General features: G+C 43.2%; 1 protein-coding gene across 2 annotated transcripts in view; it reads left to right on the forward strand.

The window, feature by feature from the left end:
- Positions 1-18,748, forward strand: part of srgap1a (SLIT-ROBO Rho GTPase activating protein 1a) — a 288,344-nt gene that overhangs the window by 184,888 nt on the left and 84,708 nt on the right. For both annotated transcript variants that reach the window (XM_060839652.1, XM_060839653.1), the window contains exon 5: positions 15,861-16,037. In XM_060839652.1, the coding sequence (XP_060695635.1) occupies positions 15,861-16,037 (177 nt within the window). The remainder of the gene's footprint in view (positions 1-15,860; positions 16,038-18,748) is intronic.

Genomic DNA, 18,748 nt, shown 5'->3' on the forward strand with positions numbered 1-18,748 from the left:
CTAGCAATCCTCATATCCCATAAATTACAAAAAAAATACAGCTAATCTGATGGTGGTATAAAGCAAAAAGCTCTTCTGGCCATGTCCCTTTCTAACTAATTGCAATAGAAAGTCATATATTCAGTTTGGGGGAGCCAATAGTTTTCCCTTTAGAACTGTGTCAATCTAACATAGTCAGCATGTTAACCAGTCAGCACTCCCATTTTCTCCAGTGGCATAAATTATTGTGATTATTGGAGAATTTGGCGTTCTTGCATTTGTCCTGATGAGTGCAAGACAAAAGAAGCTTCTCCAGCATTTCTGTCTTCAGAAATATCAAATTCATTAATTATTCTTGAAGCTACAGCAGTCTATAAATAGCGTCAGAGTTGTTCAGTGTCATATTTCAGGACACCTATTAAAGTAACCTTTTATCACTCGGGCATATTCTGTATAAAGGGCTCCACTGTCTTATGGTGTGCACGCTCACAATCCCTTGTGAGATATAAAATTGCCTTAAATTATTCGTGTGCATTAGAAAATTTTACTTGGAAAGTTTTCATGCAAGGGGCCTGTGGGTGTTGAGATTTCTCAGTGAAGTGCCTGTCATTCCTTTCAACTGCAATTCTGGTCCTTGTTTCAGGAAAATAAAAATGATTCAAGTTTTTTTTAACTGCTTATTTAGTTTGTGCTGAAGTTGCTTGCTTTATTTGAATGCGAGTGTTAATTTATTTGCAATGAGTTAACACCTGCCTTGCAATAGCAAATAGATTAATTTAGCACCCTTGTTTACAAGGACAACAGCTTGCATTTATGTAGCACCTTATAACACAGTGAAGTGTTTCAAGACATTTCATGTCATTAGACAAAAGTTAACACTGAGTCACAGGGCCTACTGGAACAGGGACCTGAAGCTGAGTTTAAGCAGCAGTTTCAATGGAATGCTTTCAAGGGTGTAAGAGAATTCAAGTGAAGAGGTGTTAGGAAGGAATTTCTAAAGATTCAAGCCAAGGGATTTGAAGATATGGCTTCCAATCATGGGATGAAGGAACTCAAAACCAATCTAAACAATCTCGGAGAGTCTAGTACCATGTGTCAGAAGTGAGCTCACTTCTTCCATCAACCATGCGTTTCTTTTTCTGACACCAAAATTGTTGGAAAATCTGCTCATGTCCAAGTTTTAATAGTTTGGCTTAATTTTTAGCCTGCATTTCATTTACTGAAATGGTTGACTTCCTGTTCAGTGAATCAGTTGGTTACCTACAACATATCAAAGTATCTCTCTACGTTACAAAGAGCCTATGCAGGCAGCAGAGAAGACAGAGGGTGGTGGAGGGTTGCTTTTCAGACTGGAGGTCTGTGACCAATGGAGTGCCATAAGAATCGGTGCTGGGTCCACTACTTTTCATTATTTATATAAATGATTTGGATGTGAGCATAGGAGATATAGTCAGTAAGTTTGCAGATGACACCAAAATTGCAAGTGTAGTGGACAGCGAAGAAGGTTACCTGAGTGTACAATGGGATCTTGATCAGATCGGCCAGCGGGCTGAGGAGTGGCAGATGGAATTTAATTTAGATAAATGTGAGGTAACTTTGGAAAAGCAAATCAGAGCAGGACTTATAAACTTAATGGTAAGGTCCTGGGGAGTGTTGCTCAGCAAAGATATCTTGGAGTGCAGGTTCATAGTTCCTTGAAAGTAGAGTCACAAGTAAAAAGAATAGTGAAGAAGGCGTTTGGTATGCTTTCCTCTATTGGTCAGAGCATTGAGTATAGGAGTTGGGAGGCCGTGTTGTGGCTGAGGAGAACATTGGTTAGGCCACTGTTGGAATATTGCATGCAATTCTGGTCTCCTTTCTATCAGAAGGATGTTGTGAAACTCGAAAGGATTCAGAAAAGATTTACAAGAATGTTGACTTTATTGGGGGATTTGAGCTATAGGGAGAGGCTGAATAGGCTGGGGCTGTTTTCCCTGGAGCATTGGAGGCTGAGGGTGATTTTAGAGGTTTATAAAATCATGAGGGGCAGGGATAAAATAAATAGACAAGGTCTTTTCCCTGGCGTGGGGAAGTCCAGAACTAGAGGGCATAGGTTTAAGGTGAGAGGGGAAAAATTTAACAGGGTGCGAGGGGCAACCTTTTCGTGCAAAGAATGGTGCATTTATGGAATCAGCTGCCAGAGGAGGTGGTGGTACAATTCAGCATTAAAAAGGCATCTGGATGGGAAGGGTTTAGAGGGATATGGGCCAAATGTGGCAAATGGGACTAGATTAGGTTAAGATATCTGGTCAGCATAGATGAGTTGGACTGAAGTTGTTTGCATGCTCTACATCTCTATGATTCTATGACTTACAAGGCTGATACTGGATCTATCAATCAGGAAAGATTGAACAGACTGAGGACCAACTTACTAGAACAAAATATGATTTGGAGGAGCCAGTGTTGGACTGGGGTGGACAAAATTAAAAATCTCACAACACCAGGTAATAGTTCAACAAGTTTATTTAGAAGTACTAGCTTTCAGAGCACTGCTCCTTCATCAGGTAACTAGTGATGGTTTGAAAGCTAGTACTTCCAAATAAATCTGTTGGACTGTAACTTTGTGTTGTGTGATTTTTAATTTTGAAGAGGTAGACAGTCATTGAATTGTTGTAGTGCAGAATGAGAGACTATTCAGCCCATTGTGTTAGCTGGCTCTGTGAAGGATCAATTCATCTCGAATCACTGCTCTGTCTTTTCCACATAACCCTTCCTTTTCACATAGCAATCTGATTCCTTCTTGATTGTGTTGATTGATCCTGCCTCTACCATTCCCTCAGGCAGTGCAGTCCAGATCCTAACCACTTGCAGTATTTCATTTTTGTTTTCCTCATGTTATCATTGCTTTTTTTTTTGACATAGCTTAAACCACCTCACCTCTGATTCTCAATCAGCGGGATCTGTCTTCAATATCTCTCAAACCTCCTTTCAATTTTCTTTTCTCCAAGGAGATGAGTTCCAACATCTCCAATCTATCCATCTTCATCCCTGGGACCATTCTTATGAATTTTCTTTTACATTCTCTCTAATATTTCCACGTCATTTTAATATACGGTGTCCAATATTGAATGCAGTATTCTATTCGAGGTTGAATTTTATACGGAATTATTACAACCGCCTAACTTTTGTTCTCTGCATCCCTGTTAATAAAGGCTAGGGTTATACCACCTATATCAACTTATATTGCCTTCTTCAATGACCTGCGCACATATATACCCAAGTCTCTTGGTTTATGCACCCCCTTTTTGAAGTGCACCCTTTAACTTATGTTGTCTCTCCACGTTTGTTCTATCAAATTTTAGTTCACACTTCTGTGCATTAAACTGTAAATGCCACTTGGCTGCCCATTCCACCAACATGACGGGGCTATTTTGAAATTCTACAGTATCCTCCTCATAGTTCACAGTACTTCTCGAATCCGTATAATCCACATGTTGTGATCCCAGCTAATGTGATTACTGAATAGTCAGATACCAGAGTGAAATCTGGCTGCACGGATCATGTTTTGCTTTTTATTTGGTTTTAATGTGGTGGTTTTTCACTGAAACACAAGCACGCAATGTTGCAAATCTGGTTTCAACATTAAATCAGAAGTTTATTCCACAAAATTCTGTAATTGTTTTAAGTTTGACCATAACCATTTATCGTAGCCTGTATCAGAGGATTAATGTTACATGTAAAATCAATTAGACCATAAAACAATTATTTTAAATTAGATTTTATATCGTGAAATTCACATTAAGATAAGGTTCACATATGTTTAGGGCAAGTATGGGAAAATTGACTTTAATCTGCAGCACTTATTTAATCTAGGTTGATGCACACTTCAATAAACATTGTTAACTACAGGAAGGCATTGCACCATTCTTGTGAACAGGTGGCACACTGTTCAGCTTGTTTGGTGTTGGCCCCACAGATGTCTTTCAACTAATCTTGAAGCAATTCATCATCCTTTTTCAAAACCAGGAACTGGCCTAACAACACACATTGGAGAAAGTGAGCACAGCAGATGCTGGAGATCAGAGTCAAAAAATGTGGTGCTGGAAAAGCACAGCCAGTCAGGCAGCATCAGAGGGGCAGGTGAATAGGAGCAGGTAATGAAGGGCTTATGCTCGAAATGTCGACTCTCCTCAGATGCTGCCGGACCAGCTGTGCTTTTCCAGCGCCGCACGTTCTGACTCTAACAACACATATGCCTTATTAAAGCCTCACTCTCCAAGTTTTCTTCCAAGTGTTATTCCAATGGATGAAAGAAGAAATGGACTTGCTCCTCATTTGGTTTGGAAAGACAATTCCTTTGCTTGTTGAAATTATGTTTTAGAGCTGTTAAATCGAAGGTTCACAATGATTGAACTGCCAGAGGAAGTGGTGGAGGCTGGTACAATTATAACATTCAAAAGACATCTGGATGGGCATATGAACAGGAACAGTTTCAAGGGTTGTGAGCCAAGCACTGGCAAATGGGACTGTGATTAATTTCGATATCTGGTCAACATGGATGAGTTGGACTGAAGTTTGTTTCTGTGCTGTACAACTCTATAACTCGATAGAAGAAATGAAGATAAATAGAATAAACCAAGCTAGTTACACATGATACAAGTTTAAAAATTTTGAACACATGTTAAAATGTCATCTCATTAATCCAAACAGGACCCTTTTATTGTACTCACCAGAGAAAATTCCTTTCTCTATCACATCCACATTAATTGTCGTTTCAACTCCATATGATAGCATCTTCCTTGTGTCTTCAAACAACTGAGTTTAGACGTTTTCAGCTTCAAATAATCTCTTCAGAGTTTTAAGCAATCACTCCTAGTCTGGAACATTAAAATTAAACTCTTCACACTGATGTGCAGTTCTTAGCAGTTCAAAACTATCTTCCTCCTCTAGGAGCATCTGTTTGTCACATCCAGCTTCAACCAAACATTTTACAAAGTAGTCCAACTTAAAAATGCTTTCTTCCAACCCTGGGTGTTTACCCTAAGGTTAGAAAATCATTCCATAATCTTCTAAGTGAAGCCTCATGCACATCATTGGGAGAATTTTATGACCACACAATTTAAACAATGTAAACAAAACTCCAACCAAGAACCGTCTCTCTAATACTTATTCTCTTAAGTCACCATGACTACAGAAATGCTTGCCAGTTAATATTCAACCTGCTCTCTCGCAAAATCCCACATGCACTATTCAAAATCTAATATTGATATATGTCAGCTCAGAAGTCACACGACACCAGGTTATAGTCCCAACAGGTTTATTTGAAATCACAAGCTTTCGGAGCACTGCCCCTTGGTCAGGTGAAGTCTTGGCTTATAACCTAGTGCCATGTGACTTCTGACCTTGTTCACCCCAGTCCAACACCAGCACCTCCACACGATCGATACCACAAAATATAAAAAAACTTACATAACTTACATCTCATATGAAGTTGTTTCCTGTATACACTGTCCAGATCATTACTATGAGGAGAAAGTGAGGACTGCAGATGCTGGAGATCAGAGCTGAAAATGTGTTGCTGGAAATGTGCAGCAGGTCAGGCAGCATCCAAGGAACAGGAGAATCGACTTTTCGGGCATAAGCCCTTCTGAAGAAGAGCTTATGCCCGAAACGTCGATTCTCCTGTTCCTTGGATGCTGCCTGACCTGCTGCGCATTTCCAGCAACACATTTTCAGCCCAGATTATTACTGTGTCTAACTTGCAGCAAAAATCCTAACACTGATCCCTTAGGAGCTCCATTATAAACTTTCATCCAGTCTGGAAAACCAATCATTCTCTGTTCTTTGATATCTGGTAATTTTATATCCATGCTGCTGCCCTTTTTATTATGTAAGCTCTAATTTTGTGCAGCACGTTAACAGAAAAGTTTGGAAGTCCACTTATGCCACATAAACAGCATTATCCTTAACAACCCCTCCTGTTGTAAGGTGAGAAGAGGAAGATTTTAAAAAGACATGAGGGGCAACTTTTTTATACAGAGCGGTTCATGTGTGGAAAGAACTTCTCGAGGAAGTAATGGATGCAGATACAATTACCATGTTTAAAAGGCATTTGGACAAGTAATGAATAAGAAAGGTTTGGAGGGATTTGGGCCACATGCAGGTGGGTGGGACTAGTTAGTTTGGGATTATGGTCAGCATAGACTGGTTGAACTGAAGGAGAGAGTAAGGACTGCAGATGCTGGAGATCAGAGTCGAGAATGTGGTGTTGGAAAGGCACAGGTGGTCAGGCAGCATCTGAGGAGCAGGAGATTCGATGTTTCAGGCATAAGCCTTTCATCAGGAATGAGGTTTGTGGACCTAGGGGGCTCTGAGATAAATGGAAGGGCTTGGGGCTGGGGGGAAGGGAGCTGGGAATGTGATAGGTCAATAAAGGTGGGAGTGAAAGTATAGGTCAGAGAGGAGGATGGAGCAGATAGGTGAGAAGGAAGATGGACAGGTGGGACCATTCAAGAGTGGGGTGCTGAGTTGGAGGGTTGGTTCCGGGATTAGGTCAGAGGAGGGAAAACGAGGAAACTGGTGAAATCCTCATTAATCTCGTGTGGTAAGATGAAGCAGAAGATGAGGCGTTCTTCCTCCAGGCATCGGGTGGTTCGGGTTTGGCAATGGAGGAGGCCCAGGAACTGCCTGTCCTTGGTGGAGTGGGAAGGGGATTTAAAGTGTTCAGCCACAGGGCAGTGGGGTTGGTTGGTTGGTGTGGTATTTCCAGAGATGTTCTCTGAAACGATCTGCAAGTTGACATCCTGTCTCCCCAGTGTAGAGGGGAACTTACTTTGAAAACCTGTGGTCTCTCTTTTTTAACTAACCTACATTTGCCTAAAATATCTGATTGAACTTTAAAAGATAATGAAAGCATTCTGTAGTGCTGAGATGGGCAATATGCTTATACTTATCAGGGGACAAGAACCTGGCTATCATAAATTCAGGATAATAACCCGGTCAGGAATTCAGGAGAATAAACCCGGTCAGGAATTCAGGAGAACAAACCCAGTCAGGAATTCAGAATAATAAATCCAGTCAGAAATTCAGGAGAATATTCTTTACCTACAGAGTAGTTAGAAAGTGAAACTTATCAACCACAAGAAGTCCAAATAATTTGCTGGAATAACGTGACGGGGAACTGAAATAAATGTGAGAACAAGCTGATGGGTTTAGATGAGGAAGGTTAGAAAGAGTGTGGAACCTAAGCCAGTATGAACCTATTGGGCTGAATGGCCTGCTTTAATGCAGCAAATGCCATGTGACACTGATTCCAGATTTTCTAACTGGCGGGTACAGTGCGTGTGTACATATCCAGCCCACAAACCACCCGATTTGATGGCTGAATCAGAGCATGAAAACGTGGCCTGACCCTAGAACCGAACTGTAGATTTCCGGGGAAGGGCCCACTCATTCTGCTCTTTGCAGGAGTCTCTGTCTTATGCTTTTAAAATGAAAAGGTAAGGTCACTGCTAGGCTGCTTAGCTGGAAGTAAATGATAATAAATTATAGGCTTAACTGCTGCGCACCATTTTATGGTGGAATGCTTGTTTTATTTTCACTTGTTCTCTAATTGAATGAGAACCCAAGCAGATCTATGGTTTATTTATCTCAGTAAGTGATTCTTTTCCTATGACACGTTAAAATATATAAATATTTTTACCAAGCCTTATTAATCATCACTGTGTCTAGCAGATTTCTTCTGGAGTCCACAGATACAGAAAAGCATGTGGACAGTTAAGCAGTGCTCACACTTTCTATAAAAGGTACTAAACCGTTGATATTTGCATTACATTTCCTTGTGCCTTACATTGATTGCTGTGCAAGTCCCGATGAAGAAAGATTTGGAAATTTTCACAATATTTAAATCCTGTTTGAACTAATTAAATATTCCTGAAGCAAAAACAGTTTGCTGGAGAGACTTCTCACCTGGAACCTTAACTGTTTCCTTTGTAGGAGAAAGGGAGGACTGCAGGTGCTGGAGAGTCAGAGTCAGTATGGTGCTGGAAAAGCACGATCTGTCAGGCAGCATCCGAAGAGCAGGAGAGTCGACGTTTCGGGCATAAGCCCTTCATCACTCTCGACTCTTTTCTTCCTCCACGGATGCTGCCAGACGTGCTGAGCTTTTCCAGCAATTTCAGATTTCAAGCATCTGCAGTTATTTGCTATTAATTAGCTTATTTTTCTAATCGACTCTAATCTCCAGCGTCTGCAGTCCTCACATTCGCCTGTTTTTCTAATCAGCCTGTTCAGAGATGTTCTTAGACACCTCTGGAACAGTGGGAATTGAACCCTAGTCGCCTTGTTGAGATGTAAGGACAATACCACTGTACCGCAAGAGGGCCCTTAAATATATCTCTTTCTAAACTGCAGTTGATGACTCTGTTGGTAAATTAAGTAGTAACACAAGAAAATTACATCAATACTGAATCAACCTGTTCCCACCTCTAGAGCTGGAAGGTCTTGTACTTGGAATTCCTAGCTCAAAGGTAGGGGCCCTACAACTGCACCACAAGAACTCCCTGTTTTATTTAGTTATTGCTGAAGGGTAGTCACTGTTTCATAATGAGGCAGTTTGTGCCAAGCAAGATGAAGCAAAAAGCTGTCAGAAAATGATCAGGCTGCCTGTTTTAGTTATGTTGTTTGAAAGGTACATATTGTGACTGGACAGAACTAGCCTGCACTTCTTCCAAATAGGTTCTTTCTCGTCCACCAAAGAGGTCAATTGCCGTCTGAATTTAATGTCATACATGTCTGACGTTGCAGCGCTCTGTCTCATTCAGCCAGTGCTGAAATCTCTGGATGGGCTCTGAGCCTGCAGCCTTCTGAGTCAGAACAACAGCCAATGCTGACGATGCTGATTTGACTTCAATGGCAAAATTGCAGGAGACAGCAGAAGATGTTTGAATGAATGACAAGTATCCTTGGCTTTGCCAAGTTTATTCATGTCAGCTCATTTTTGGCCAATGGCTAATTAGTTGTTTGAGAAAACGAACTACTCTTAAAGATGAAGCACATAATCTATGTGGAGACCTTACTCTTCTCTTCAATGGAATTAAATGTAACTTGAATGACAACAAATAAGACATTGAATCCAGTACATTCTGAATAGCAAAGGTCTTTTCCCTAGGGTGGAGGAGTTCAAACGAGGGGACATATTTTTAAGGTGAGAAGAGAAAGATTTAAAATGGACCTGAACAGCAAATGTTTTACACAGAGGGTGGTTCATGAACTGCCAGAGGAAGTGGTATATGCAGCTATAGTTACAACATTTAAAAGACATTTGGATAGGTACATGAATGGGAAAGGTTTAGAGGGATATGGGCTAAATGCAGACAAGTGGGGCTAGTTCAGTGGAAGCATGATTGGCATAGACCAGCTGGACCAAAGGGTCTGTTTCCATGCCGTATGACTCTTTGACCACACATCTTTTCTTTGACTCTGAGTCAAGGGATCTAAGATTCCGAGAACATAAATCACAAAATGTTGATGTGCTGATGCAGCAAGCAATCGGGAAGACAAGTGGAATGTTTGCATTTGTTGCAAGGGAAATAGAGTGGTGAAATAGGAATGTTACACTCCAGTAGTACAGAGCATCAGCAGGACTCTATGGTTTTGGTCATCTGAAATGAGGGATGCAATCACTTTGGAAGCAATTCACTCAGGATTCCTAGGAAAAGGTTATTTTATAAGGACAGATTGGGCCTATATCCCAGCACACAACAGAGTGTGGCCATTCAGTCCATTGTGCCTGGGGTGCTACACCTTCTCCATTGCCCTGTACGTTATAAAGTATTGATGTAATTTTCTTGTGTTTTTACTGAATCTACCAACAGATTCAAGAACAGCCTCTTTCCTGCTGTTATCAGACTTACGAACAGACCTCTCATGTTTCAGAGTTGATCTTTCTCTGTAACTATGATACTATATTCTGCATTCTATTCTAGAATTAGAATCCCTACTGTGTGGAACAGGCCCTTTGGTTCAACAAGTCTACACTGACCTCCAAAGAGCATCCCACCCAAACCCATTACTCTACATTCATCCCTGACTAATGCATATGGCCTACACATCCCTGAACACTATAGGCAGTTTCCCATGGTCAATTCACCTAACCTGCACATCTTTGGATTGAGGGAGGAAACCCACACAGACCCGGGGAGAATGTGCAAACTCTACACAGACAGTTGCCCGAGGCTGGAATGGAACCCGGGTCCCTGGCGCAGTGAGGCAGCAGTGCTAACCATTGAGCCACCATGCTGCCCCATTACCCTGATGTACTTATGTAAGGTATAATTTGTGTGGTTACACACAAAACAATACTTTTCATAGAACATGGAACAGTACAGTACAGAACAGGCCCTTCAGCCCACAATGTTGTGCCGACCACTGATCCTCATGTATGCACCCTCAAATGTCTGTGACCATATGCATGTCCAGTAGTCTCTTAAATGTCCCCAATGACCTTGCTTCCACAACTGCTGCTGGTAACGCATTCCATGCTCTCACAACTCTCTGTGTAAAGAACCCGCCTCTGACATCCCCTCTGTACTTTCCTCCAACCAGCTGAAAGCTATGACCCCTCGTGTTAGTCATTTCTGCCCTGGGAAATAGTCTCTGGCTATCGACTCTATCGGGCGGCACGGTGGCATAGTGGTTAGCACTGCTGCCTCACAGCGCCAGGGACCTGGGTTCGATTCCCGCCTCAGGCGACTGACTGTGTGGAGTTTGCACGTTCTCCCCGTGTCTGCGTGGGTTTCCTCCGGGTGCTCCGGTTTCCTCCCACAGTCCAAAGATGTGCGGGTCAGGTGAATTGGCCATGCTAAATTGCCCGTAGTGTTAGGTAAGGGGTATATGTAGGGGTATTGGGTGGGTTGCGCTTCGGCGGGTCGGTGTGGACTTGTTGGGCCGAAGGGCCTGTTTCCACACTGTAAGTAATCTAATCTAATCTATGCCTCTCATTATCTTGTATACCTCAATTAGGTTCCCTCTCCTCCTCCTTTTCTCCAATGAAAAAAGTCCAAGCTCAGTCAACCTCTCTTCATAAGATAAGCCCTCCAGTCCAGGCAGCATCCTGGTAAACCCTTCAGAATCCTCTCCAAAGCATCCACGTCTTTCCTATAAAAGGGCGACCAGAACTGGACGCAGTATTCCAAGTGCGGTCTAACCAAAGTTTTATAGAGCTGCAACAAGATCTCACGGCTCTTAAACTCAATCCCCCTGTTAATGAAAGCCAAAACACCATATGCTTTCTTAACAACCCTGTCCACTTGGGTGGCCATTTTAAGGGATCTATGTACCTGCACACCAAGATCCCTCTGTTCCTCCACACTGCCAAGAATCCTATCCTTAATCCTGAACTCAGCTTTCAAATTCGACCTTCCAAAATGCATCACCTCGCATTTATCCAGGTTGAACTCCATCTGCCACCTCTCAGCCCATCTCTGCATCCAGTCAATGCCCTGCTGCAGCCTACAACAGCCCTCTATACTGTCAACGACACCTTCAACCTTTGTGTCGTCTGCAAACTTGCTGACCCATCCTTCAATCCCCTCATCCAAGTCATTAATAAAAATTACAAACAGTAGAGGCCCAAGGACAGAGCCCTATGGAACACCACTCACCACTGACTTCCAGGCAGAATATTCTCCTTCTACTGCCATTCACTGTCTTCTGTTGGCCAGCCAATTCTGTATCCAGACAGCTAAGTTCCCCTGTATCCCATTCCTCCTGACCTTCTGAATGAGCCTACCATGGGGAACCTTATCAAATGCCTTGCTGAACTCCATATACACCACATCCACAGCTCGATCCTCATCAACATTTCTAGTCACATCCTCAAAGAACTCAATAAGGTTTGTGAGGCATGACCTGCCCCTCTCAAAGCCGTGTTGACTGCATTTAATCAAGCCATGCTCTTCCAGATGGTCATAAATCCTATCCCTCAGAATTCTTTCTAACACCTTGCAGACAACAGACGTGAGACTTACTGGTCTGTAATTGCCGGGGATTTCCCTATTTCCTTTCTTGAAGAGGGGAATTACATTTGCCTCTCCCAGTCCTCAGGTACGACTCCAGTGGAAAGCGGGGATACAAAGATCTTCACAAGTGACGAAACAATTGCATTTCTCATTTCCCAAAGCAGCCGAGGACAAATCTGGTCCGGGCCTGGCGACTTGTCAATCTTAATGTTTAACAAAATTTTTAGCTTATCTGCTTCTTCTATCTCTATCCATTCCAGCATGCACACCTGCTCTTCAAAGGTTTCATTCACTACAAAGTTTGTTTCTTTCATAAAGACAGAAGCAAAAAACTCATTTAGTGCTTCCCCTACCTCCTCAGACTCTACACACAAGTTCCCTATGCTATCCCTGATCAGCTCTACTCTTTCTTTGACCATTCTCTTATTCCTCACATAAATGTAAAATGCCTTTGTGTTCTCCCTAATCCGTTCTGCCAAGCCTTTCTCGTGCCCCCTCCTGGCTCTCCTCAGAACATTTTTGAGCTCGTTCCTTGCCTGCCTGTAATCCTCTAGAGCTGAGTTTGACCCTAGCTTCCTCCATCTTATGTAAGCTACCTTTTTCCTTTTGACGAGAAGCTCCACCGCTCTCGTCATCCAAGGTTCCTTTAGCTTACCATTTCCCTGTCTCAGAGGGACATATTTATTCATCACTCGCAATAACTGTTCCTTAAACAGTCTCCACATGTCTATAGTGCCTTTACCATGGAACAATTGCTCCAATCCATGCTTCCTAACTCATGTCTAATCGCATCATAGTTTCCTCTTCCCCAATTAAATATCCTCCCATTTTGCCTAATCCTCTCCTTCTCCATAGCTATGTAGAATGTGAGGCAGTTGTGGTCACTGTCACCAAAATACCTTCCCACCACAAGATCTGATACCTGCCCCGGCTCGTTTCCGAGCACCAAGTCTAGAATGGCCTCTCCTCTCGTCGACCTGTCAACATACTGAGTTAGGAAACCCTCCTGAACACACCTTACAAAAACAGCTGCATTCAAATCTTCTGCTCGAAGGAGGTTCCAATCAATATTGGGAAAGTTAAAGTCACCCATTACAACAACCCTACTATGTCCACACTTTTCCAAAACCTGCCGACCTATGCTTTCTTCCATCTCCCTGCTGCTATTGGGGGGCCTGTAGTAAACCCCTAACGATGTGACTGCTCCCTTGCTGTTCCTAATTTCCACCCATACTGACTCGGTGGGCAGATCTTCCTCGACAATGGAAGCTTCTGCAACTGTGATACCCTCTCTGATTAGCAGTGCTACACCCCCTCCTCTTTGTCCCCCCTCCCTATTCTTTTTAAATGCTCTAAACCCTGGAACATCCAGCAACCATTCCTGCCCCTGAGAAACCCATGTCTCTGTTATGGCCACAATATCATAGCACCAGGTACTGATCCATGCTCTAAGTTCATCACTTTTATTCCTGATACTCCTTGCGTTAAAGCAAATACTCTTTAACTGATCTCTTGGTTCCTTCCCAGGAAAATCCTTCCCACTAGCTGGTCTATCTCTTGCTATTGCCTCATCTGCATCAACCCTCACCTCCGGTATACAGCCCAGGTTCCCACCCCCCTGCCATACTCGTTTAAACCCTCTCGAACTACTCGAGCAAACCTTCCACCCAGGACATTGGTCCCCTTCCAGTTCAGATGCAACCCGTCCTTCTTGTACAGGTCCCACCTTCCCCAGAAGGCATCCCAATTATCTACATGTCTGAAGCCCTCCCTTCTCCACCAGCTGTGAAGCCACGTGTTAAGCTGCGCCCGCTCCCTGCTCCTCGCCTCACTATCTCGTGGCACCGGTAGTAAACTAGAGAACACTACTCTGTTCGTCCTGCTTTGCAGCTTCGACCCTAACTCCCTGAAATCACTTTTTATATCCTCAATCCTTTTCCTGGCTATATCATTAGTGCCAATATGTAACACGATTTCTGGCTGTTCACCCTCCCCTTTTAGAACCTTATACACCCGATCGGAGACATCCCGGACCCTGGCACCAGGGAGGCAACATAACTTCGGGGAATCCCGATCCTGACCGCAAAATCTCCTGTCGATTCCCCTCACTATCGAGTCCCCTACCACGAGTACTATTCTATTCTGCCCCCTTCCCTTCTTTGCCACAGTGTCAGGCTCAGTGTCAGAGGACTGACTGCTATGGCTTTCCTCTGGTAGGTCATCCCCCCCAGCAGTAGCCAAATCGGTATACTGAGGGGAATGTCCACAGGGGATCTCTGCACTGTCTGTCTGCACCCTTTCCTCCCACTAACTGTAACCCATTTATCCTTGTCCTGAGCCTTAGGAGTGACCAACTCCCGGTAACTCCTGTCAATTACCCCCTCAGCCTCCCGAATGATCCGTAGTTCATCCAGCTCCAGCTCCAATTCCCTAACACAGTTTTCAAGGAGCTGGAGTTGGGTGCACTTCCCACAGATGTAGCCAGCAGAGATGTGTGCCGTGTCTCCCACCTGTCACATTCTGCAGGAGGAGCAAGCAACTGCCCTAGCATCCATACCCGACTTATCTGAACACCCACTAGGTACTAAAGTAGAAAGCTTAGTTCAAGTTGCTATAAAATTAATAACAAACTTATATTTCACTGTATCTTGGTGCATGTGACAATAATAAATCGAATTTTGACCACTTTTTCAGTCATGGCTGGAAAGTTCGATAAAGAATAACATAACTTTAATTAAAAAGGCTATTATTACACACACCTTGTTGATACTTGCCTAGTAGCACAACTTTAACCAGCAACGCATTTTCAACTGTGATCTCCAGCATCTGCAGACCTAATTTTTTACTGGTAGCACAACTAAACTAGTTACCCAAGCCATCCCTCACTGAGGATATTGTATCCTTTCTTCTGGCAACTCTACCAGTTACATTTTTATGAATGGCTTGACCTATTTGTTTGGGGTAATATCCAGAAGGTTGGCGACTGGTTTCCTGAAACTTACAGGTGTTGGTGTGTACAATGATTCCTGCATTACAGCAGTGTCTGGTTTGAACTGATTGGCGCCTTCTCTGTGCACTGTGGTACCCCTTGGATTGAAGTATGTGTCATTCTGCCCTTGTGGAACCCACTGAATATAGATTCTGAGGTGTCACAGCTCCATTCTTGAGAGACTTGAGCCTCCCTCACTTAGCTGGAATGTGTCTGAGTCTGATGCATCATTGTCTTTAGAGTCATAGAGATGTACAACATGGAAACAGATTCTTCGGTTCAACCCGTCCACGCCGACCAGATATCCCAACCCAATCTAGTCCCACCTACCAGCACCTGGCCCATATCCCTCCAAACCCTTCCAATTCAAATACCCATCCAAATGCCTCTTAAATGTTGCAATTGTACCAGCCTCCACCACTTCCTCTGGCAGCTCATTCCAGGAATTCGACTAACCACTTGCATTTATATACCAATGTACAGAATACTGATCATTACTCACTACCGCAATTCTTCTAAACTTCTGAGAAACACAGAACATGCTGGAAAAGTCTTATCAGACTCGAAAACATTAACTCTGTTCCTCTCTCTACAGATGTGCTGAGTTTCTCCAGTGTTCATCTCCGGTTTCTAGCATCTGTGATGTTTTCCTTTTATCTTTAATTCCCCTTTACTCGGAACCTTGGCAGGGTGCGACTGTAATTGTCAGAGTAACATCACCATATCCAGCGTCACCACAACAGATTTACGCTTGTGGTGTAACAGCGAGGCACTTTGTTGCCTCTGAAGTGCTTTTTAGATGGCCTGAGGTGGTGAAAGGCTCTACATAAATGCATGTACATTCTGATTGGCGTGATGCTACATGTTGGTTTTCCCGTTTGTCACCATCACAGGTCATGAAGACGTACCACATGTACCACACCGAAAGCATTAGTGCAGAGAGTAAACTGAAGGAGGCTGAGAAACAGGAGGAGAAGCAGATTGGGAGGGACCCTGTCTTCAACATCCAGATGGAAGAAAAGCACCAGAGGCGGAGGTCGGTGAAAAAGATCGAGAAAATGAAAGAGAAGGTAGGACAGGCACCAGCCTTTGATATGAGGGAGGGGTGGAGGAGGAGTGCTACCTTTTAGCAAGGTCCATATTAATATGGGAGTTAATATGGGACTTGTTCTTCTATGACCAAGTAAATCTGCGATTCTGCAAAGCTAATGACTAAAATCTCACTTCACTGTGTGGTCCACGCTATTGGACAGTTAAACTAAATAATTCCTGCCCTGTGGGGTAGGTCTGTCCTCTTTAGGGATCGACAAGACCTGTTTGGTCTAGTGTGGTAGAGGGAAGCCATTTTTATCGGCCTAGTTAGAAGAAACTCTAACAGGATATGGTTTGTTGTAAGTTAGCTATGAATTACATTGGTCTCTGCGATAATACCTATGAGAAAGATCTAGATATTGGGTCATGCTCTACCGAAATCCTAACCTGTTTTGCCCACAAGTCCATATGATGTAATCGGTAAGTTAGCCTTTTGTTCAGGGTGTCTATTCTCTGAAATAACTGCCCAGAGGCTGGTATACCATCTCCAAATCACCCTTTATTTACATGTGCACACTACATTGGCTGTGGACAGCCAGCTCAGAGTCAGTCCCTGAACTGAGGAGATTCTGAATCCCCTGGTTATTTATTTTCTGAGATTGTCATCTCCTGGTTACATTTCTTTTGGGGGTTTTTTTGTTCTTTTTATATCCCCTCCCCACACTACTGCCAAACAGCAGTTATGCTCATTTCTCTCCATCACCCATGTCATGTGCAGAACACAGTGAAGGAGCATTGGGTGCAGAAAACTTTATTCATATTCCACCACCAGGTAGAAAAGACACCCGAGTGGCTAGTGACCTTCCCTTCAAGCGCAAAACTTCTGCAATCTTCCGTAGCAGGATTTGAACCCAAATCCCCAGGATATTACCTGCGTCTCTGGTCTACCAGTGCAGAGATAGTACCACCAGGCCACCCATCATCTCCCCATCTCCTGTTTTTATTTTCTTTCTTTTCTCTTATTTTTTTAAACACCCCAGTGGCCAGTGACAAGCCATGCCCCTTCACATCAAAGGGCAATGCTGTGTGATCAAACAGTGAAGGCAAGGGCAGGGACTAAATCAAAATAGAGTTGGAGGGAGAAATAATGCACTCCACTCCCTGCGGCGCCCACCATCTCCTGGTTATTTTTTTTTAAATTTTATTAAACAAATTACAAAACAGTTTACAAAAAACATTTACAGCTGTACAAGAGACAGCAGTTTTACAAGGGAGAGGAGCAGCAAAGCTAGGCCCCAAACCCTATCGTTCGACCATTTTACAGGAAGATGAGGACAAACCTCAAATCCCAGTTCCGCATATGACAGGACAGTGACAATGACATTTATACATTAAACAATACGGTTACATACAGAAGTGCAGGCAATACAGATCCAGCAAGCCCCCACCCCTCCCATCTTCTGACCACACTAAGGCAGCCCACCCCTACCCACCTCATCTCCTGGTTATATCAGTCAGCCAGGACTTCCTATTTGGCCCCCGCTAACAACCCAATCTTGTAGTCAACAAGATCCACCTGGTTGCAATAACGACATTCTCCATTTGTGACATTTGAGTGGCACAGCAAAGAGGTGTTGTTGAACTTGTATTAGAGGCTTGTTAGGCCTCAGTGGGAGTTGTGTAGCGTTCTGGGCACCACATTGCAGGAATAATGGCGAGCGTGCAGAAGGGGTTTACAGGGTTGAGAATAGATTGAAGAAGTTGGGACCTTGGAGAGAACAAGGCTATGAGCAGATCTGATAGAGGATTTTCAAAAATCATAAGCCGACTGGACAGAACAGATTCCCTCAGGAAAAGTAGCAAGAACAAGCGAGTACAAATTGAAAGTGATCTGCAAAAGAAGCAAGGATGAAGTGAGGAAAAACTTTCTCACTCAGTGAGTAGTTAGGGCATGGGATGCATTGCCTGGAAGTGTGGAAGCAGGTACAATCTGAGGCATTGAATGATTATTTGAATAGAAATGGTGTGCAAGACTATGAGAAAAAAAGCATGCGACTGGCACTAGTAGTGATGTCCAGCTAACAAGCTGGTGTAAACACAGGGTCAAATGGCCTCTTCTGCAACATAATAATTCTATGATTCTGTATAGGGGTCTGAATTACCCATTAACACTGAAGTTCGTTCAAACAGCATAAATATTTTTAACTGCTGGATGGAGAGTCATCACAGGTTTTTTGTAATTCGTGTGAAATTTTGAGTATATATTTCTCTCCCGGTATTCCCCTAGTGGTCTTATCACTGGACTGTTAATCCAGAGCCAGGTTTGAATCCCGCAGCAGATGATGGAATTTGAATTCAATAAAAATCTGGAATTGAGAGTCTAATGATGACCATGAAACCATTGTCAATTGTCAAGAAAAAGCAAACTGGTTCATGAGCATCCTTTAGGGAAGGAAACCTGCCATACTTTAGCTGGTCTGGCCTACATGTGATGCCAGACCCACAGTAAGGTGGATGACTCTGAACTGCCCTTGGGGCAATTAGGGATGGGCAATAAATGTTGGCCTAGCCAGCGAGCTCATCCCGTGAATGAACGAATTTTTAAAAAATGAAGGAAAGAACCCCACATGCCTCATCTGTTGAGCTGCGTTATGCATGAAACTCTTCCTAAAGAGCTGGAAATAACTAGGCTTCAGGCCTACACCAAAATTGTTGTCCAACACACTCCATTCACCCCCCAATCTCTTCT

This window comes from Hemiscyllium ocellatum, chromosome 19 (assembly GCF_020745735.1).
Source record: "Hemiscyllium ocellatum isolate sHemOce1 chromosome 19, sHemOce1.pat.X.cur, whole genome shotgun sequence".
Classification (NCBI taxonomy): Eukaryota; Metazoa; Chordata; class Chondrichthyes; order Orectolobiformes; family Hemiscylliidae; genus Hemiscyllium; species Hemiscyllium ocellatum.